The sequence below is a fragment of the Erinaceus europaeus genome, chromosome 8 (genome assembly GCF_950295315.1).
Source record: "Erinaceus europaeus chromosome 8, mEriEur2.1, whole genome shotgun sequence".
Classification (NCBI taxonomy): Eukaryota; Metazoa; Chordata; class Mammalia; order Eulipotyphla; family Erinaceidae; genus Erinaceus; species Erinaceus europaeus.
Window position 1 is genome coordinate 26,977,756 of NC_080169.1, and position 22,971 is coordinate 27,000,726.

Here is a 22,971-nt window from a genome sequence, read left to right on the forward strand (position 1 = left end):
ACTGTGAGACCTGGGTGTGCTGCTTCATAGGAAGCCCAGGCAATGCTTCTTCATGCTGCAGGAACTCCCTCCTGGAGAGGGGAGAAGTTACTCTGGCCTCTTCTTATGTCTTGAGATGTGTCAGTGGTTGCTTATAAAATTCCTCTCTATTTCAAACATAGCTTTTTCAGTCACAGGCTAGACCTAAAGTTAGTTGCTCATAGCATTAAGCAGCTAAGTGCTACCTATGGTGGCCCCTTCGTTTTACTTAGTTATTTAAAAAATACTTTATTCATTTATTTATTTATTATATTTATTTATTGGATAAAGACAAAGAAATCTAGAGGGGAGGGGGAGATGGTGAGGGAGAGAGAGAGAGAAAAGGAGAGACGCCCATAGCACTACTCCACTGCTCTTGAAGCTTCTCCCCACCCCCCGCCACCGCAAGTGAGGATCAGAAACTTGAATCCAGTTCCTTGCACATTGTAACATATGTGATTCACCAGATTAGCCATCCGCTAACTTCATTTATTTTTAATTTATTATTATTTTTTAATCATCACTGGAGCTTCACTGCCCCAGGTTGGCTTTTTCAGATAGAAAGAGAAACACAGATGGAGTTAAAGGGAAAGACCCCATACCATTCACCCAAAATAATGGGAGTTGGGCTCAAATCTGAGTTGTGCCTGTGGTAAAACAGGTGCACTATTCAAGTGAGCTACCTTGCAGAACTTGACTTTCATTTTAACTTTAGCCAAAGAAATATGCTCAGGGAAGAGCTCTGAAATGAATCTGCATTTGCTAAAGTAGGTTCCAAACCTTCAATCACTTCAGGGTGTTGCTGAGTGTGGGATGCCCAAAGCCATGCATTCTACAGAGCTTTCTGTCCCACTACTTACGTTTCAAACAGTATTATCACGTAGTTACATTTCTCTGTTGAACAAGCTGTTAAATGGCAAGTTGATAGGTCGTGTGTGCTTCTTTTTTTTTTTCAATTTTTAAGTATCTTTATTTATTTGATAGAGACAGCCTGAAATTTAGAGGAAAGGGAAGATAGAGAGCAACAGAGAAACACTCGTAGCACTGTTTCACCACTTGTGAAGCTTTCCTTCTGCAGGTGGGAACTTTGGGCTTGAACCCTGGTCTTTGCACATTGTGCGCTCAACCAGGTGCACCACCACCCAGCTCCTGGTGTATGCTTTTATGAATTTATATTCTATGTGCATATCTGGGTCTATTTGTGTTGTTAAAAGGAAACCCAAAATCACAAGTCTTCTAAAATGCATGTTTTTAAACTGATCTTATAAGTAATGTACTCAGAGTCTTCTTAAGCACTATAAATTGTCCTTGAGTGGGATCAATGACATCCCTCAAATTCACACCTTCCAAAACTGCCTTCTGGAGTTTTGAATTGATCTTACAGTTGTCTCATTTATCTAAGTCCCCATTCAGTGGTTTTCCATTTACTTTGTTTTTAACTTATTTCTCAGTGATTGGCTCAGGCTAACTTTCCCAGTAAGGGAAAAGTTATTGTTGCCTTCAGGAAATACTCTTATTTAAATGGAATCTTCCTAGAGTCTTAAAACTCCTCAGTGTATTTCTTTTCTTTGTTTCTTCCTTCCTTTCTCTCTTTCTCCCTCTCTCCCTTCTTTCCTTCCTTCCTTTTTTGCCTTCTTCCTTCATTCCTTCCTTCTTCCCTCCCTCCCTCTCTTTCATTCATTCTTTCTTCCTTTACTCCTTCCTTCCTTGGCAGTAAGAAAGAGTGGAAAGAGTCCACAGCAGCAAAGCTTTCTTTAGTCTGGCCATATGGCAAAGCAGCATACTATATAACAGAGCTATTTTGCCAGCCCAGCACTTATTTTCTTAACAGTATTATAACTACTATCTAGTTAGGAAAGGCAGTCAGACCAGAAAAATAAAATACATTATGAGACTCCAGTAATGATTTAAGAATGGGGAAGAAAAAATTTCTCAGGCGTAAATATCATTGTATGTGTATAGTAAATTAATTAATGATAGAAGAGGCTAAAAAAAGTCAGGGGCAAAAATATGAATTATCCAACAAACTGAGTTGGTATAGTTCTATAACAATTTGGAAAGCTGCTTCAGTTGATTTGTTGCATAGTAGAATGAAATGCTAGTGAACTAGAGTGAAAAAACATTAACTTCAGTGTATATGTAATAGCTAGAATATGGAGAACTCTCCTAAATGTGGAAACAATAAGAAAAAGGAACTGTTGACTAGATTTAATTATTTTAAGGGAAAATAATATGTGTGAAAAATGAGGCAAATAGCAGCAAGCTAGGGAATTTTTTTCATTAACAATAGCAAGTCAGGAAATACTAAAGACATGACAATGTCTTTAATATGTAAATAATTAATAAGTAATAGCAAGCAAATTAAGACCATTGAATAACTACAGAAAGTGGCAAAAGTAAAATATCCAAATAAATTTTTAAAGTTTTTATTTTTATAATACTTATACATTCATAGAAAGGTGTAAAGAAATACAGGGGGAGACCACATATACCTTTACTCCACCCCAACTTTAGCAATTCTACTGCTGTGTTTTTTTAATTTATTAGTGATTTAATAATGATTAACAAGATGGTAAAGTGAAAGGAGTACAATTCCGTATAGTTCCCACCATCAGAGTTCTGCATCCCATCCCCTCCATTGGAAGCTTCCCTATTCTTTATGCCTCTGGGAGTATGGCCAAAAATTCTTTATGGGATACAGAAGATAGAAGTTCTGTCATCTGTTATTGATTCTCTGCTGGACATGGGCATTAGCAGGTTGATCATATCCTGAGCCTGTTTCTATCTTTCCCTAATAGGGTAGGGCTCTGGGGAGGTGAGACTTTGGGATATATTGATGAGGTCATCTCCCCAGGGAAGTCAGAATGGAATCATAGTAGCATCCTCAACTAGTTGGCTAGAAGGTGGGAAGATACAAAATAGGACAAATTGTTTAATAAATAGGAACCTAAAGGTAGAAAATCATTTGGAGGGCAGGTGGTGAGTTTGTATTTTCTGATGTGACTATCGATTACTTTTATTCTCAGAACAAATAATTAACTTTGAAAAAAAATATTATGGTGGGAGTTGGGCGGTAGCGCAGCGGGTTAAGCGCACATGGCGGCAAAGTCAAGGACCCGCATAAGGACCCTAGTTTGAGCCCCCTGCTCCCCATCTGCAGGAGGGTCGCTTCATAAATAGTGAAGCAGGTCTTCAGGTGTCTATCTTTCTCTCCCCCTCTCTGTCTTCCCCTCCTCTCTCCATTTCTCTCTGTCCTATCCAACAACAATGACATCAATAACAACAATAAAAAAAACAAGGGCAACAAAAGGAAATATAAATAAATATAAAAAAATTTAAAGACTTTTAAAAAATATTATGGCATAATGTTATTTGAAGATAGTTTATTAAAATGATATATTTGCATATCTTATTATAAAACACAACTATTTGTATAGAAAGGACTAGAGAAAAATATATCAGCATACCCATAGTGGTTGCTTTAGTATAATGGGATTTTTGTATTCCCATCTCACACATTTCTATATTACTTTGTTTTTTTACAACGTCAAAAAGAAACAACCGGGAATCGGGTAGTAGCACAGTGGGTTAAGCGCACATGGCGCAAAACACAAGGACTGGCATAAGGATCCCAGTTCGAGCCTCCTGCTCCCCATCTGCAGGGGTGTCGCTTCACAAGCGGTGAAGCAGGTCTGCAGGTGCCTATCTTTCTCTCCCCCTCTCTGTCTTCCCCTCCTCTCTCCATTTCTCTCTGTCCTATCCAACAGCAATGACATCAATAACAACAACAACTACAACAATAAAACAACAAAGGCAACAAAAGGGAATAAATACATTTTTTTAAAAAAGAAAAGAAACAACCTCCCATAAACTTGAGGGGAAATTGCTGATGTGAACCAAATAGGCTAATGTTTTAATAATGAGGTCTGTGTTGTGCAGGACACTGTGCTAGGGATTGGGGCTGCTGTAGCCCCTCTGGGTTGTCAGTTTCAGTTGGAAGTTGTTAAAGGTATGGAACACCAGAGATCTGGGGCAGAGGGTATTATTTTCAGTGTTGATCAGCCTGAAATTCTTCTGACCCATCAGTCTGGGAGGAAAGGATATAGAGAGATCAAGAGTGATGGAAATAAATTAATGATTAGAACAACTAAATAAATCATTAGTGTCTAAAGTGACAGTGACACACCAATGCTCAGAACAATTTTATTTAAGTGAGCATTAGAGGAGCTTAGCTATGCACTACGATCTTACACTTTGGAGATGAAAGACCTTTCCATTGAAAGTGACAACCATAATAATTACTTACACATTCTAACTTGGTCTCCTTGTTGGTCTCTCTATTCTATAGAGAGAAGGAATGCTGCTTTTCAGAAAACTATGTGAGTACTCAAAGGGGTAGGATCTTTCAATAAATACTTTGGCCCTCTATCCTACTTGGAAATAACCCAAGAAGAAATGATAAACATTTAAATATGTTCCTGCAGAAAACATTTCATAAAAGGATCACTTGCCCTTTGCTAGCTGGGAACCTGCTGTGACCCTCCTGTTACAGATACCCATCTCAGGTATTATTTGCTTAATGAGACTCAAGAACATATTCTGAATTCATAATATTCTGAGAAAGATGTGATCAACTTTAGCTTTTGTTCCCCAAATTGCTCTGGGACTCATTTGCCAGTTACAAAATAACATAGAAACAACTTCTTTATCAACCTAGTGACAAATGGTAAGCTTTCAAAAAGTTCAGGGCTGCAATCACAGATTCAACGGAATAGAATCATCTTGTCATTAATCTGTTTTTACTCAAGGTCTAGGCACTTATTCTGTGAAATCCTCCCCAAGCCAAGCCCCTTGCCAAAAAAAAATCTCATCTTCCTCTCCATTTCCACCATCTTGGTGTCATCTTGGGTGTGTTCTCTCAACTACTCATCCCCTTCATGGCCAGCACAAAGCAGTGACTCAGCTTGTTCAGTTAAACTGAATTTTATTTGGCAAATGAAGAGACAGCCCTAACCCTATTCTCAAAGTATTTAGGACCTACTTCAAAAGAAGATCTAGATCCAGTGAAGTAAGAAATCATAGGGTCATGCAAGATGAAAAAAAAAAAAATCATAATCTTATGTTTGTGTAGAGGTTTGTGAATTTCCTTCCCTTTCAGAGTAATTTTTTTATATTTATTTATTCCCTTTTGTTGACCTTGTTTTTTTTATTGTTGTAGTTGTTATTGTGGTTGTTACTGATATCGTCGTTGTTGGATAGGACAGAGGGAAATGGAGAGAGGAGGGGAAGACAAAGAGGGGGAGAGAAAGATAGACATTTGCAGACCTGCTTCACCGCCTGTGAAGCGACTCTCCTGCAGGTGGGGAGCCGGGGGCTAGAACCAGGGTCCTTACACCGGTCCTTGCACTTTGCCACCATGTGTGCTTAACCCGCTGCGCTACCCCTCAACTTTCAGAGTAATTTTGACTAGAGAGACAAAGAGACTTTTATCTTGTTCATCTTGAATAATGAATGATCTGCCACCAGGGGCACTTCTGGACTAAAATATACTGTCTTGTTTGTCAAGGAATGTCTCAGAAGCAGCATTTTAGTCTCCGTAAAGCATAGGAACAGAGGAAAGCCACATTGCTCTAAATTAGCCATACCAGGAAATGCATTCAGTGTAATTCTGAGAACATTTTAGGATTAAAAGAAACATCCTGCAGTGTTAGGGAGTAAGAGGATATGATTCAGAGAGTGTTGGATTTTTCCCTCTTAATTACTAGCCTAGACTGATCTGGATAGTATCTTTTGCTTTGACAATCGTTGGTGTGCCTGTGCAATGACAGTACCACTAAGTGAGGTGCCCATTTGGGGGATCCCTTCGTTTCTCATTTTGTTTTTAAGTGAAACTTTCTTCTCCTCAACTTCGGAACCACCTTCTGCTTTGAGCTGCTTGTTTGCATGGGCCTGTGACCTTGTGTGTTCCGAAATGAAATCAGTTGTTTATTTTGCCCTTCTTGAGCCTGTTTTTAAATAATGTGCTTTTTTTTGTTTTTGTATTTCGAATAGGAGAACTCCAGAGATGACAGCCGAGCTCTAGTCCATCAGCTTTCCAATGAAAGTAGGCTTTCCATCACTGACTCCATGTCTGAATTTTTTGATGCACAGGAAGTTCTTCTGTCTCCAAGCTCTTCAGAAAATGAGGTTTGAACACTGTTTTTAGTAGAGGCCTCAAAAATCTCTGTTGTTGTTTTACCCCTTTAGTAAATACCCCTACTTAGAAACAAAGCTCAAGGGCTCCTCCCTGCCATTGAATTTTAAGATTTTTCTTATCCCTCAATTACAGGGTGGGAGAGAGAATGTAATGGTGATATAAAAAGACTTTCGTGTCTGAGGTTCCCAAGTCTCGGGTTCAACCCCCTGAACCACCATAAGCCAAAAATGAGCAGTCCTCTGGTAAAAGTAAATAAATAAATACTCATACAGAAACCACAAATGAATTCTTTTTAAAGAAACATTTTACTTATTTACTAATGAAAGGGATAGGAGGAAAGAGAGGAAGAATCAGATATCACTCTGATATGTGTGCTGCCAGAGATCGAACTAAGGACCTCATGTTTGAGAATCCATCACCTTACCCACTTCACCACCTCCCCGACCATGACACAGATGAATTCTTCATCGTAAGAAAAAAATAATGTTTTATCATTGAATCAGGACACTATACATTTTAGCGTGCACTTATTATCAGTATTGTAGTGCCACTATTATAAAAATTAATTTATAACTTGATGAACAGTGAAGCAGTGCTTCAGATATCTCTCTCTCTCTCTCTCTCTTACTTTCTCTCCCTCTCTTTCTCCTCTTCCCCTCTTGATTTCTGTCTGTCTTATTAAACAAAAGAAAGGAATAAATTGAGAAAGCATTAAAAGCTTTAACAATAGTGTTGGATAGTATGCCAGCTCCCCCTGGCTTCTGCTTAACCATATGCCTGTATAGGGATAGATTTAATCCCATTCAAAGCTTTGGTCTATTTACATAAATCACTTTTACATTTACATAAAGCACTCCAGAGCATCGCCTGCTCTGCCCCCTCCTTGTCACACTCTGATTTTCACCAGTCACTTTTCTCTCCACCCTCTCTATGTCACATCCTGTTTCCACCCTACTTGGCAAGTATATATAAAGACAGCATTGTGAGTTTTACGGTACCTTGAGTTTAGCTTAGCTCGTCTTAGATTGTGCTGCGTCCTGCATGAATAAAGAGATACTACCTACAGCTCAACCATGAGTCCCTGGTCGTCTGTTACCCACCCGTGAAGCCAGCCCGGCGAAAACAACATAGCCCATCGAAAACAACACAATAGTATCAAATAATATCATATCAATAATAGGTGTTTTCTGTGAACACCTTTTTGGAAGATTGGTATGTGGGCCTCTGTGAAAACAGCATTCAAAATTATAATATATACTTCAAAATATATTTAGAATTGCAATTCAAATGTTTAGTCCTTTGAACTAAATGTTTTGTGAAAGACTGATTCATATACTGTACTTTAATGTATATTACTTCTTTTCCCATAGATTTCTGAAGATGATTCGTATGTCAGTGACATAAGTGATAACATTTCTTTAGACAACCTCAGTAATGACTTAGATAATGAGAGGCAGACTTTGGGTAAGACTTAATTCTTTGACTTCTGAACATTTGGTTCTATATAGAATGTTAATATGCATGTGGAGAAGGTACCTGTTGCCAAACAGAGGACATATGACATTAGAAAACAGAGTATATATGACATTAGAAAATTAAGATATGGGGCCAAAGAATTAGCTTACCAGGTAGGACATGTGCCTTGCTATGCACAAGGCCCAAATAAAAGTCCTGGCACCAGGGAATCTCCAGTACTGTGGTGTCTCTTCCTTTCTCTTTTTAAAAAAATATTTAATTTATTTATTAATGAGAGGAATAGAGGAGGAGAGAGAAAGAACCAGACATCACTCTGATACACATGCTGGGGGTGGGGATCAAAATCAGGACCTCATGCTTGAGAGCCCAACATTTCATCCACTGCGTCACTTTCTGGACCATACTTTCTCTTCCTTTCTCTGTCTCACTTTCTGAATTAAAAAGGGGTGGGGGCAGGATCAGCAGCAACAAATACCACCAGTCTTGGTACTCAGTATAGCTTGGGACTTCCACGTTATCACACGTTGGATACCTAATGGAACCACCTGTTTTCCTATCTACACAGAACATAGGGACCATGTTAGCTCTTTTTTTTTTCCAATTATTTTAGTGCTTTCCATCCACAGTAGAGTAATGTGAAATATGATGATGAGTTTTTATCCAAAGGCTAAATTGCCTAAGCTTTGGGAATACACATGCATGTAAATGCCCAGGATGCAGAATTTTGCACCCTTTGCGAAACTATCCTTTCAGCATCACACCTACTAGAAGTTAGATGTTACTAATGTTTTTTATCTTGCATGATGTGTTTTCAAGGAGATGAAACCTCTGGTGGAAAAAAATTAAAAATCTGAGAATCTGTATTTTAAATGGGAAGACCAGTAATTCCAGAGTAATTTAACGTGCTTTTTGTCTTTCTATAAAAGCAACAAGGCAAATTGAGAAAGAACTTAGCTGAAGAAATATCTCAGTAGTAGAGTACAGGATTTGAGTGCATGAGGGCCCAGTACCACATAAGCCAGAGCAAAGTTATTCTGAGCTCACTACCTCCCCCCCTCTCTCCCGCTTTCTTTTTTTCTTCTCTCTTCTCCCCCAAAAAGAAATGAAATATTTTTAAAAAGAGAATTAAAAAAGTAGTATTTATTTCCTTAGTAAATTGTATGCACCCTAAAATGGCACTCCAACTTGGTTGTAAAATGCCAGCAAACACTTAATTCCTTCTCTGTGGCCATAGAGAACACAGGACTAGGGTTCAGAGATCACAGTTGGGAACTGAAGATTTGTCCCAGAACCTAAGAGCAAGATGTGCTAAGTTGACACCAGTCAGGAAAATTACATAAGAGCATAAGGCTGATTCTTGGTGTCTTATTCTACAATCATTTTGTTAGAATGCTTACCACCTTTGCCTTAGCTTGAAAAAACTAGGTCAAAACCTAGCTTTATTATTCAGCAGAATTTCAAAGCAAAATTAGGTAAACTCTAATTTAACAGTCTCTGGGAAAGATTAGATTTCTAAACATCAGTACTCGATTAAGAAGAATGGCTATAGAAATAGCCTTTGTATTTTACAACACAATTTTGCCTAAACAAGGAAACAGGATCAAATCAAGGTCTTAGTAAATTCTCAGAGCCCATAGGATATACTAAATGTTTACAGTGTACTCTACCAGTGTCTTCCCTCCAGAAATTATAGCAACATGTAAGAGGTGTCACTATGCTAGGTACTGTGGGAGTAGTAAGTAGTTAGGAATATAATTTCCACTCACTGATATCTGCTCTTGGGTATGTTAATTAAATGTGCTTTAATTGCTTCATCTATAAAATAGAGATAATACTGTTCATCTCAAGAGTTTATTATGATACATGGAATAAATAGAAAAGTCAGAAGATTTCAACAGAGTAAAGGCTATATGTCTGAACCAGTAATAATAGTAATAGTAGTAGTATTAGAAGAAGTAGTAGTAATAGAAGCAGCAATAGTAGTAGTAGTAATATAGATTTTTCATTTTTAATCTAGATAAGTTTGATTTAAAAAATGCTTGTCATGCAGAAATTGATGCTAGTCCTCATGTATTAGCTCTACCACTGAAATGCCTCATTGGTCCATTTTTTAAAAATATTTATTTATTCCCTTTTGTTGCCCTTGTTGTTTTATTGTTGTAGTTACTGTTGTTGTTATTGATGTGTCGTTGTTGGATAGGACAGAGAGAAATGGACAGAGGAGGAGAAAAAGATAGACACCTGCAGACCTGCTTCACCGTGTGTGAAGCAACTCTCTTGCAGGTGGGAAGCCAGGGGCTCAAACCCGGATCCTTACACCGGTCCCTGCACTTTGCACCACCTGCACTTAACCCACTGTGCTACCACCTGACTCCCTGGTCCATTTTTTTAACAGTATTTACACATATTTATTTATATGGAGGAAAGCATGAGTTCAATGTACCAATCCACCATCCATGGTGCTCTGATATATTTCATCTTTGTTACTCTCAGATGATTCAGATGATGTCAGGGATTCAATCTAGAGTCCTCACAAATACAGGATAGGCACTTTATCACTGAGCTACCTCCAAAACCTCAAGGAAAATACTTTGAGATTGCATGGAAATCTGGTTTTCAAAACTATCCTTGCAACTATTGTGTAAGTCAGGTTTTAAAAATTAATTGATTAGTTAACAATTAACAGAAGGCTATAAAACAGAAATTTGGTTTCATAATTTTCTTTACCAAAGTAACCTTCAGAGTGATTATTTATGCAGATAAAATACTAATTTTCCCAGGTGTTGGTATAATATAAAAGACCCTGTTGGAATGGGAAAGGTAATTCAGAGCATAAAGCCATGTAAGTGGTCATATAGGAAAAATTAATAAATTTACATTTCTAAAATACAAATATTTCATTCATTAAAAAAGAAAACCTATAAGCCAAATATCAAATGGGGATAAATTGTAAAACAAATATAAAAACAAAAAAATGACTGTCTAAGTGTATAAATAGGAAAGTAGATAATTTGTACAAAAAGAAATGTTCATAAAAGCACTGCAAAACACATGAGGAAGGTTTTTATTATTGTTATTATTATTGTAAGATATAACAGTTTGCCGAAAAACTCAAAATGAGTGATGACAGGCCTGGAAAGGCCTCTGGAGATAGATGCTCATGTATGCTGCTGATAAATGGGAAGCAGATACAGATCTTGTGAAGAGCTGTCTCACTACATGAATCAAAAATATAAACATGTTCATAGTCTTTGACATACTAACCCCACAGCTGTATGTCTTCGGAAAATAGAGAAACCATCAAATACATTAAAATAATGAAAATACACCACTTTTTCTGTATTGTATTAAAAACATTGACACAGATTTTAAAAATCCAACAAGAAAATAATTAGTCAGCAAACTGTGTCATTTCCAAACCAAGGAACTCTTTTTGTAGTAATTAAAAGTGATCTTTTAGACGAATTCCGAATAACATAGAAAAATACTCCTATTGGCTGAATAAGCAGAACTTAAAACTATAACACAGCATGAGCTATATGTTTGAAGAAAACACTGACTGAAAATACTCCAGAATATAAATAGCTGCTATTTCTGGGAACTGGCTAATGTATGACTTTTACTTTTTTCATAATTTCTATATATGAGATATAATTGTTTATGTCAGAATTTAAAGTAGTTTTAAAATTTAAAAGGATAACAGTGACCTATAGATATAAATCTAATTTCTGTTTTATTAAAAATGAGTATAATCTATGCAGAAGTAGCTTTTGAGTAGGAATTTAAGGATTTCCTGCAAATAGTCTATACTTGTACATATAATTTTTGGCTTTTAATCTAGCTGTTCAAAATTTTTTGTTTACTATTATTATTATTAATTTGCTTCCTTTTGTATTCTGTATAAGTGAATTTAACAGTACAGTTGAGTACATACTGGCAAGGTTTTACTCATGGTTTGTTTTTAATGTTGTTGTTGTTTGTTTGTTTTTGCTTTTACCAGAGCACAGCTCAGCTCTGGTTTATGGTGGTGCAGAGGACTGAACCTGGGACTTTGGAGCCTCAGACACAAGCGTCTCTTTGCATAACCATTATGCTATCTACCCTCCACCCTCGTGGTTTGCTTTTCATTAGTAATAAAATGAAATGAAAAGTCTTATTGAGACAACCAGGATCATTTCCCTTTCAGGGCCTCTTCTTGAAAGTGGCAGAGTACCCAAGTCCAAAAGAAGAACTCGCTTGCCAGCACCATGCCCCAACACCAGTAACATCAGCTTGTGGAACATCCTGAGAAATAACATAGGGAAGGATCTTTCAAAGGTGGCCATGCCAGTGGAGCTGAATGAGCCCTTGAACACACTACAGAGGCTCTGTGAGGAGCTGGAGTACAGTGAGCTTCTGGACAAAGCTGCACAAATACCTGATGCTCTGGAAAGGATGGTAAGAATCAAACTTCCAGCATGGAATCAATCATTCAGCCTATGCACCTCGCCACCTGATCATTCCCAAGACTACTACAGATAGGCAGAGTCAGGGCTCTTATTCTCTCTGTTTGCATTGGGATCACTTTCTAGACAAGTTCATTTCTCAGTGATAATCTGGTTTCCCATCCACCTAGATGTTTCACTCACCATTGTGGTTTCTTGCTTCCTCTTTCTCCTTAATCTTCTATCTGATTGTTCTGACATGCCTGCACAAGAAATATATCTTTTTTTTAAAGATTTTTTTTAAATATTTATTTATTTATTCCTTTTTGTTGCCCTTGTTGTTTTATTATTGTAGTTATTATTGATGTTGTTGTTGGATAAGACAGAGAGAAATGGAGAGAGGAGGGGGAGATAAAGACACCTGAAGACCTGCTTAATCATTTGTGAAGTGACTCCTCTGCAAGTGGGGAGCCAGGGACTCGAACCAGGGTCCTTACGCCGGTCCTTGCACTTTGCCGCCATGTGCACTTAACCCACTGTGCTACCGCCCGACTCCCAAGAACCATGTCTTGAGGGCTGTTTGCATGTTTATTTTTACTACTTCAGGTGGACAGAGAACAATTCAATTTCTCAAAGTAGTTGTTCTTCTTATTCAGGGTAAATTTTCTGAGAATGTTTTTATTTTAGAAGTTGTCCCTCTAGGTCTTACATTTTTTAAAAAATATTTATTTTATTTATTTATTCCCTTTTGTTGCCCTTGTTGTTTTATTGTTGTTGTCGTTGTTGGATAGGACAGAGAGAAATGGAGAGAGGAGGGGAAGACAGAGAGGAGGAGAGAAAGACACTTGCAGACCTGCTTCACCGCTTGTGAAGAGACTCTCCTGCAGGTGGGGAGCCAGGGTTCAAACCGGGATCCTTCTGCCGGTTCTTGTGCTTTGCGCCACCTGCGCTTAACCCACTGTGCTACAGCCCGACTCCCTAGGTCTTACATTTTTAAAAAGATATCACGTGGAAGGTATTTCATATCAGAATAACTCTTCTCCTGCCCTCCTTGTTGTATAGAATATGTTATTTTTTAAAACTTTGAAAAGCTCACCCTAGAAAAATTCATGTCTGTTCTCTATAATTACATCACATCTAACTAGATCATGATTTTTTAATCACTTTATTGAGGAAAATAATGATTTTCATGACAGTTGTCATGTGAGCATAGGTTTTTAAATTTATTTATTTATTATTAGTTAGAGACTGAGAGAAATCAAGGTGGGGGAGAGATTGGGAAAGAGAAAGAGAGACACCTGCAGCACTGCTTCACCACTCATGAAGTTTTGCCTCTGCAGGTGGGGACCAGAGGCTTGAACCTGTGCATCACCTCCTGGCCCCTTAAGTATAGTTTTGTTTTGTTTTTTTATCTCCCCATGACAGGTGTCTGAGCACCACTGCCACCACTAGCTGAAGTCCTCCTCCACCAACATGCTCTAGGTCCCAACACCTTCTCAGCAAACCCTCTCCTACCTCCCATCAGTTTGACTCTGCTGCAAAAGACCACGATGACTTTTGCTTTACCTGTGTTTTCCCTTTCTTAGTTTCATAAGTTCCACCTAAGAGTGGGGTAATCCAGATGGTGATGGGCTTTTAAGCATTTCTCATTCTTCTCCTGTGTGGTGTTGCTGGAGAAGAAGGACACCTGGTGGTAAGACTGTGGCCAAAATAGCTCTTCCTGTGACTGTGGTTGACTTTGTTCTTCAAAAAGAATAGCTCTTCCTCTTTTTGCTTCTTCATAAATTACCTGCTCAACTTTTATGCCATTTTTGTAAATGGGATTCAAGGATATGAGGTACCCCTCAAATACAGAGTCTGTCTTTGGCATTTGCTGATTGACTAAACTGGAATTGGTATTTCCCCTTGGCCTCATGGTCCTAGCCTTATACCATGCTCTGGCTGATGAATACCATTGTTTTCTAAGTCCTAAGCAATCTGCAGCTCTCACCCTCAATAGAACTTCACACTTCAGTGATTGGAACATTAAGGAGAAATCTTAATATTGATCGGAAAAAAGAACCCGCATTCATTGCACACAGTGTTCAGGGACTCTTCCCATTGAAGAGATATTCTTGTTCCTAACGATTTAAAAAGAGTAGGGTAGGGGCCAGGTGGTGGCACACCTGATTGAGTGCACATATTATCATGTGCAAGGACACAGGTTCAAGCCCCTGGTCCCCACCTTCAGGGGGAAAGCTTCGTGAGTGGTGAAGCAGGTCTGCAGATATCTCTCCCTATCTAGCCCTTCCCCTTTGATTTCTCTCTGTCTCTAATAAATAGTAAATAAAAAATAATTTTTAAAAAGAAATTCTTAAATAAAAGCTTAAAGAGTAGGGGGCACTTGCTGTGTGTTTTATTGTCATTGTTACTTTTCTCAAGAGAATTTTATTGAACAAAGGGGAGCAAGTATCGATAGTCTCTGAGGCAAATGTGAAAAGTCTGTATTTGTCAATAGCTCTTTTCTTTAAAAGAAGAAAGTGGCTTTGAAGTTGAAAATTTTTTTAGATGTATGTTGTTCTTGTGACAATTTAGACTGTAGGATGTGAGCTGACTGATTATATATAACCAAATTTAAGAAAAAAGTTTGTGGGAAAACTCTGTAATCCATCACATATTAAGGAAAGAAAGTACAGGAAAGAATCAACAAAGAACCTCATCTGGTGGATTGTGTTCATTGCTGTGAATGTCCCTGCTTGGATTCACTCTATGTTGTCAGTCCAAGAGGATGGTTACTTCACTTCACCAGCAAATGAAAATTACAAATGACACCAGAGTCTTCTGTAAATTTTCCTGTATTTAACACTGTAAAAACAATTTGGAGTTATTCAACATTTCATACAGACAGTGAAACCTCACCACTTAACAATCAGAAGCACGGGAGTCGGGCGGTAGTGCAATGGAATAAGCGCACATGGCGCAAAGTGCAAGGACCAGCATAAGGATCCAGGTTTGAGCCCCTGGCTCCCCACCTGCAGGGGAGTCGCTTCACAGGTGGTGAAGCAGGTCTGCAGGTGTCTATCTTTCTCTCTCCCTCTCTGTCTTCCCCTCCTCTCTCCATTTCTCTCTGTCCTGTCCAACAACGATGACATCAATAACAACAACAGTAGCTACAACAATAAAACACGGGCAACAAAAGGGAAGAAATAAATAAATATTTAAAAAATTAAAAACAAACAAACAAACAAAAAACAGTCAGAAGCACATGAGGAAGCACCCAAAGAAGCCTTGGTTTCAAGAGCAAAGACCTGATTGAGCACAGTGAATTGACTTTTATAGACTCCCTGCTGTTCTAGAGTGTTCTGTTGAGTGAGGTGATAGGAGAGTCCTCTTCGCAAAAGGCTAAAAAAAAGGTGATGTGGCTTGTCCATGTCTAGGGAAAGCTCTGCAGCCATGCTTTTCATAGCATGGCAGAGGACTTGTTAACTCACTGTTAGAAAGGGAAATTTGCCATCACTACTTAGGTTTAATGTTTTGTACTGGTTTATAAAATAACAAGATTGTCAAAAGTATAGTTTCACACCACACCATCACCAAATTTCCTTGCCCTCCATTTCTTGTAAAGTGATAATTTGGCTACTTTCTTTTTCCTTTTGCAAGGTTATATGCTTTGACTATATGTATTCTGCACAAGACAAATTGTCTTTCACATTTTACCTATTCCACTTAGCATAGTCACTTCCAGTTCCATCTATTTTGTCCCAAATCATACACTGTCATCTTTTTGATGGTTAAATAATATTCCATTGAGTGTATCCTATAACTTCTTTATTCAGTCATCTGTTACTGAGCATTTAGGTGCTTCCTCATATAAGCTATTGTGAATAATGTGGTGATGAACTAAGGGTTCATATTATCCTATTATCATATTGAATCAGTGCTTTCATGTTCTTTGTGCTATGCCCAGGAATGCTATTGCAGTACCATAAGGTACTTTGATTTTTATTCGTCTAAGGACTCTCCAGACTGTTTTCCATAAGGGTTATACTAGTTCACACTCCCACCAACAAGATATCACAGTATCTCGCTCCCAATCTTTGCCAACACTTGTTGTTTCTAGTCTTTTTTTTTTTTTTAAATAGGCCATCCTCACTAGCATGAGGTAGTATCTCATTGTATAAACCTGCAACTTGAAACCAAAAACTGGTATGATTATCTTTAAACAAGAGACATAGCCTTGGCTTTCTAGAACAAGCCAAAAAGAGAGAGAGAGAGAAATTACATTTTGTTTGTTCAGGTCATAGTCAAAGTAGGTGTCGCACTGACAGAGAAATAATGAGTTTTCCCTCTCCTCTCCTTAGGTGTACGTGGCAGCCTTTGCAGTGTCAGCATATGCATCAAGCTACTTCCGAGCTGGAAGTAAGCCCTTTAATCCAGTTCTTGGAGAAACATATGAGTGTATTCGGGAGGACAAAGGCTTCCGGTTCTTTTCAGAACAGGTTGGATATGCACCCCCTTTTGTTTGTGGGGAGGGGTTGCTTGTGCTCCCATTAACAGTGCTTTTGAAATATTTATTTTCCACCTTTACTGGCTTCAAAGCAACTGAGATAATTACAGTGCTTTCACACACAAAGAAAGAGATCGATTTCCCTTCTACTGAAACCTAGTCACCACCCATGGGCATAAAGGTATGAGCAATGCTGAGCTCTCCCTTGGCTGTATACATACGCAGTCAATTTTCTGTTTAAAAGCACAGAGAAATGAATTTTCAAAACATGAGGCTTTTTCTTTCCTCAAACTGTCATTTAGAGGTTGAAAGTGTGCACCCTGACTCCTTGACATCAGCACATTCTGGTGTCTGACCACCACACAAACACATCGTTCTTGACATTGATTTAAGAGAAATCATTCATTCATCTATTTGCTCATTCAATCCATATATGTTTTTTAGACATACTCCACATTCCTGATGCTGTTTTAGTTTCCAAGATGCTGGATTTGGGGGTTCTGGGGTTCTGGAGGCAGATAAGAATGCCTGTCCACCTAGTGAATGGCTATATCTACCTTGTACTTGTGTATCCTGAGTTCTTTGAGTTTCCATTAAACTCTTCCCACCTAATTATTAGCAAAGAATCAAATTTAATAGCTGCCTCTCTGAAACCAGGTTACAATCAGATCTTAGTTCTACCTTTCACTGGGTGTGTAACGCTGGGCAGATTACCTCTGGGTGCTTTAGTTTCCATATTAAAGTGACAGTGGTATAGACCTCATCTGGCTTTGTATGGATTACATGTAGTGTTGGCACTGAGCACTTAGCACATAATGTCTCGAATGTTATATGAGTGTTTGCTGTCATTTCTGACAGAAGGTAGTATAGCTTGCAGTAGTGGACTTTTGGGGACATCCAAAACATGTCAGTAAGGAAGTTTTTTAAAACTAAAATAGGGTACACATGTATTGAAAATTAAAACAACCCTCTTTGATTTGGTTAAGATTGATATTACACAGTATATCCTAAATATGTCTATTAATATATATTTATGCCTAAATGCAGACTGGGATCTTTAAACATGATTTTGTCTAGATATTATCCTCCCATTGTTTAAAAGACTGAGGAAAAGAAGAATGAGTTGCTAAAATAATACTTCCTGCTAGCTTGCTGCCTGCTTTTTCAATGGATTTACTTTAAGAGGTCAGAAAGAGAAAGTTATGGATGAATATATGAAGACAGTGCTTTTCTTAACTGTGCACCTCTGAAATTCAAGGAAAATCTAAATATACAATAATCCCAAAGCACATTTTCAACAGCTTTCCAATCAGAAGCTTAAAATAACAACAAAACATTATCTACTGATATAGAGTAGCATGGGGATAGGAACTATTAAATCAGTAGTTAAGGGGCTAAAATAATCTTATTTAAATTCAACTTGATTATTTCAGTACTAAACCTAAAGTGGAATGAGAATAAATGAAAATATAATTTGGTTACTATGGCATTATATACACTCTTGCAAAAAAAAGAAATTAAAGCCCTAAATAACCCCACAGTGTAGCAGACTATCAGGACAGAATGATCAGGTACAAGAAAACAGTAGTGGGCTGGGGAGATAACATAATGGTTATGCAAAGAGACTTTCATACTTGAGACTCCAAAAGTCTCAGGTTCAGGTCTCCAGCACTACCATAAGCCAGAGGTGAGCAGTGCTCTAGTCTTTCTCTGCTCTCTGTATCTCTCATTAAAATGAGTAAAACAGGGCTGGGCAGTAGTGCACCAGGTTAAACGCACATGGCGCAAAGTGCAAGGACCGGCCCAAGAATCCCAGTTTGAACCCCCAGCTCCCCATCTGTAGGGGAGTCACTTCACAAGCGGTGAAGCAAGTCTGCAGATGTATTTCTCTCCCCCCCCCTGTTTTCCCCTCCTCTCTCTATTTTTCTCTGTCCTATCCAACAATCACAGCAATAACAACAAAATTAATAAAATAAAAAGAAAATGTAATAGTTGTAATAAAAGATGAAAGCCTATTTAAAAGAAAAGACAAAAACAGTAGTAATATGAGCTTACTTAAAGCTAAACCTCAATTCCATGAGACTCTGTTAGAGCAGAGGCAAATTTGGGATCTGCTTGTGTCTTTCCTACAATGGCACAAGAAAGCAAGCAGAGTTCCTAGGCCCATGTACACAAAAGCAGAAAGAGCATTACATAACTGTCTTTAGTTTCCATGAAATGGATCCCAAGGGAATAAGCAACAAAGAAAGAAATCTGGTTATTTTAAGTAGGATAGGGTGTGTTGTGTGTAACATAGACCTCTTAAATTTCACTCCACTGTTTACTCTGTACTCGGCCTTGTATAGACAACATAAATGTTTAGAGCCTCAGTTCTTTATATATGAACAAGGAATGCTGGTGTTTAGCTTACTATTTGTAGTGAGCTTACTATCAACTTTCAGTTCATAATATTTGAAGGCAGCTTTTAAATTGCTTTTTTAATGTAAAGGGTTAAGAATAACAAGAAGAGTACTGAAATAAGATATACTATATATAGACATTCACATGGTTTGAAACCAGCCAGTAATAGAAAAGCCAGCTGACAGACAGCCTGGAGTCTTCACATCTGAATTCTGTGGTAATGCCATCAATTCAGAGCACGGTGGAGCCATTTTGTCTGTCCAGAATTTAACCATATGACCTCGGAAAATTGATTCTTTTACTATACCAAGAGTATATGGTTTCTCTACGGCTGATTCATACTAGCTAAGCTTACAAGAAATTCACATATAACCTAGAAAGTTGCTGTGCAACTTTACTGTGAAGAATTGACCTGTTACCAGGGACTGAGTGATTTGATCAGCGCTATCAGACATGCTTTCCCCATTAGACAGCTTACGTAGAGAGCCAAATTATAATCACCAGTGAGTGTAGCATAAGAAGATTTGGCTATTTGATTGGATATGTGAGGACTACCTGTTGCCCTGGGAAAGAAAAGAGTTTGGTCAGTCACTCTACCCACTGCCACCCACCCCTGTTTTCCTGGCCAGTGAAGAACACACCAGTTCAGTTTTTCCTTTCTTATTTATGTTCATCAACAGATCCATTATCCATGTAAGCCTTCTAATCTAACGTATCTAAAGAAAGTGCCTAACACCAGAGCTTCTGTTCATCTCTTTTGCTGCTACCTATCAGCATGGCTCAACCTGACGCTGTTGACTGGCTACGGAAGAAGGGCAAACGCTAGAAGAAGAAGAAGGATGGCTCTTCTGTTTTTGGCTAAAGGGATGAATGTGTGGGGTGAAGGTGGGGGGTTGTTGGTTCTTCATGAAAAGAACTTGACTCGGCCTTCAACCATGATGTGTAAACAGTCTACTTTAGCTTCTGGAGTTTGGGGCCTTCTTTGCTTTCTTGTACCCCTAGTGTGTCAGCTGTCTACGATGAGTAGAGGGTACCAAATGTCTACTATGATAAACTGGGCAGCATTCCCAAATTAATGTATGTTTAAAAAATGTCTTCATTTTGGGAGTCGAGCGGTAGTGCAGCGGGTTGAGCACACATGGTGCAAAGTGCAAGGACTGGTCTAAGGATCCCGGTTCGAGCCCCCAGCTCTCCACCTGCAATGGAGTTGCTTCAGGGTGAAGCAGGTCTGCAGGTGTCTGTCTTTCTCTCCCCACTCTGTCCTCCCCTCCTCTATCCATTTCTCTCTGTCCTATCCAACAATGATGACATCAATAACAATAATAACTACAACAATAAAAAAAACGAGGGCAACAAAAGGGAATAAATAAATAAAATAAAAATATTAAAGATGTGTTTATTTCATGCATGAGAAAGGGAGAGAACAGGGTGCTGCTCTGCTCCGCCCTGCTGTCTAGCCATCAGTCTTAGGACCTCAAGCATACACATTCTACAGAACTCTACCTACTGAAGCACTTCCCCAGCCCAGTAGGGCCCCTACCAAATTATTGTTTTGGGTGGAATTTTATCCTAATGAGGAGAGTAATGAAAATAATATCTCCAAGCAAAGGAACCTGAAATAAACAAAGATAACTTGACTTTTCTAGTGAGTTTTCTAGGCAACAGAAATGGTGTGATTTGAAAAGCAATGTTTACCTCTTCCCTCTACATCGCTGGGCTATATTGCTGTGAGTTTGGTGGGTATGTGGATGTTCAGTAGCCACGACCTCTTTTGGCAGTGGTGAAGTACACACATTATCATGTGCAAGGACTAGAGTTCAAGCTCCCAGCCCCCACCTGTACGGAACCTTTATAAGTGGTGAAATAGTGTTACAGGTATCTTTCTTTCTCTCCTACTTCTATCTCCCTCTTCCCTCTCAATTTCTCTCTGTCTTTCTCCAAAATAAATAAACATAAAATTTCTTTTATTTTAGTTATTTAAAAAGCATGAATGTCACATGATAAAAAAAAAAGCAGTGGGCACATGTGCTGCTCACATTTTTCTCCTAACAACTAAGTATTAGGTTTACAGAATTTTTGATGGTTTTCAAACCCCTTTAATATGTCACTGTATCTTCAAAATACCACAAATGTTCCCAACCCCCAATCCCGAACACACATCCTGCCATGTAGCAGGTAAGTTAAGGATCCATTCCAAGTGAACAAATGAGGCCCATAATATTGACATTCCCAGAGCCTTTCAACTAACCCCCACTCTTTCCATCTCTCCTTCATCTGTCTTGGAGTCACTCCTGAGAGTTTAGTTATTTTGCTCAGAGGTGCAGGACTCTTTGGCTGCTGTTGTGAAAACATTCCTTTGGTAGATCCATTAGCTGATGAGATCTTGCCTTTCAGTAACACTGACGTCTTTCATCCTCCAAACACACATAGGACTTAGTTCAGAAATCCATTGTAGACTGGGGGTGGGTTTGTGAACTAGGACTATTCAGGAGCACATCATAAACATTCCTGTGATATGTTCTCACTCTGGTAGTTCCACATTCTCAGGGGACGAATTTCCATTATGCCAAGAAAACTGATTCAGTCTTAGCCTTCTAAGTAAGTCCAAGAAAGGGGGAATTCAGAAAGGACTTCCTTTCTCTCCTCAGGGACCAAGTCTCCTACTGGCAGGTTGTTTTTTGCCTGCTTTCCTGCTACAGTTACCTTCAATTTGAGCCTCAGCAGGAATTGTTTGGGTCGGAAAATCTATTTCACGTAAATTTTCTGCGCTTTTTGCACCTTTGGGAAAGATTTGGTGCTAAAGGATAGGCAATTAAGGTAGTATCTAAAAGTGACTGTTCCTAATTACCTGGAACCTTAGTTATCACATCATTGTTCAAGTTGTTCTGATCATTTACCCTCCCAACCACTCTTTTTTTGTTTTTGTTTTTAATTATTTTTTCTTTATTGGGGGGATTCATGGTTTACAGTTGACAGTAAAATACAGTAGTTTGTGGATGTGTAGTATTCTCAGTTTTCCACCTTTCCATTTAACCCCTACAAGGTCTTCATTTGCCATCATGAGCCAGGACCTGAACACCCCCCCCCCCCCCAGAGTCTTTTAGTTTGGTGCAATACACCAAATCCAGTCCAAATTCTGCTTTGTGTTTTTCCCTTCTGTTCTTATTTTTCAACTTCTCTCTATCAGTGGGATTATTCCATATTTATTCTTTTTGGTTTATCTCACTGAACACGTCTCACTGAAGACGATTCCTTCAAGCTCCATCCAGGATGAGGTGAAGAAGGTGAATTCAACATTTTTAATAGCTGGGTAGCATTCCATTGTGTATATAGACCACAGCTTACACAGCCATTCATCTTCCCAACTACTACCTGTTGAGAGTTTGTGTCAGAAAAGTTGAATGGAGTTAATGATACCACTAAAATGTAAAAGATTCAAATGAAGTCTTTTTTCCTTTTGTTATATAAGATTGATCCCTTCTAGCTTCCCTGGAGAATTCTGAGCATGCTTTCCTGGACAGACAAGTACTACACCTATTGTATCTCTGCTCATGTACCCATATCACCTCCTAGTCATTCTTTTACCTAATGGTAGGCAAAGTTCTTTGCTACTGGTTAAAGTGGGAGCTCATTTAATTTAAATATATTATCAGCAGGCAAATCAAGGTGTTCAGATAAAACTGATAATCAAAGAACAAGGCAATCAAACTACTTAATAAGCATTTTTAGGTCAAGTCATCTCTTACTGTGCTTCAGATTTTTTTTTTTTCATATTGCAAGTAGCCTTATTTTTATCAAATGCATTAGTAGCTTGAACACAGGAGAAGGTGGGGGGGGGGGAGAAATGGTAACTACTTTCTCTCTCAAACCAGGCCAGCATCCTTTGCTTTGTCTTATAATCTTCAACCTATCCATTAGCACCCTGGGATCCTCCTTCAGAAACTTTTCTTCAGGGCCAGCCATTTGTACTA

At 38.5% G+C, this 22,971-nt stretch overlaps 1 protein-coding gene across 6 annotated transcripts in view; it reads left to right on the forward strand.

Moving 5' to 3' along the window:
- The window catches only part of OSBPL3 (oxysterol binding protein like 3), a 262,596-nt gene that overhangs the window by 173,841 nt on the left and 65,784 nt on the right, over positions 1 to 22,971 (forward strand). For all 6 annotated transcript variants that reach the window (XM_060196082.1, XM_007529051.3, XM_007529053.3 and 3 more), the window contains 4 exons: positions 6,070 to 6,204; positions 7,585 to 7,678; positions 11,877 to 12,127; positions 16,455 to 16,592. In XM_060196082.1, the coding sequence (XP_060052065.1) occupies positions 6,070 to 6,204; positions 7,585 to 7,678; positions 11,877 to 12,127; positions 16,455 to 16,592 (618 nt within the window). The remainder of the gene's footprint in view (positions 1 to 6,069; positions 6,205 to 7,584; positions 7,679 to 11,876; positions 12,128 to 16,454; positions 16,593 to 22,971) is intronic.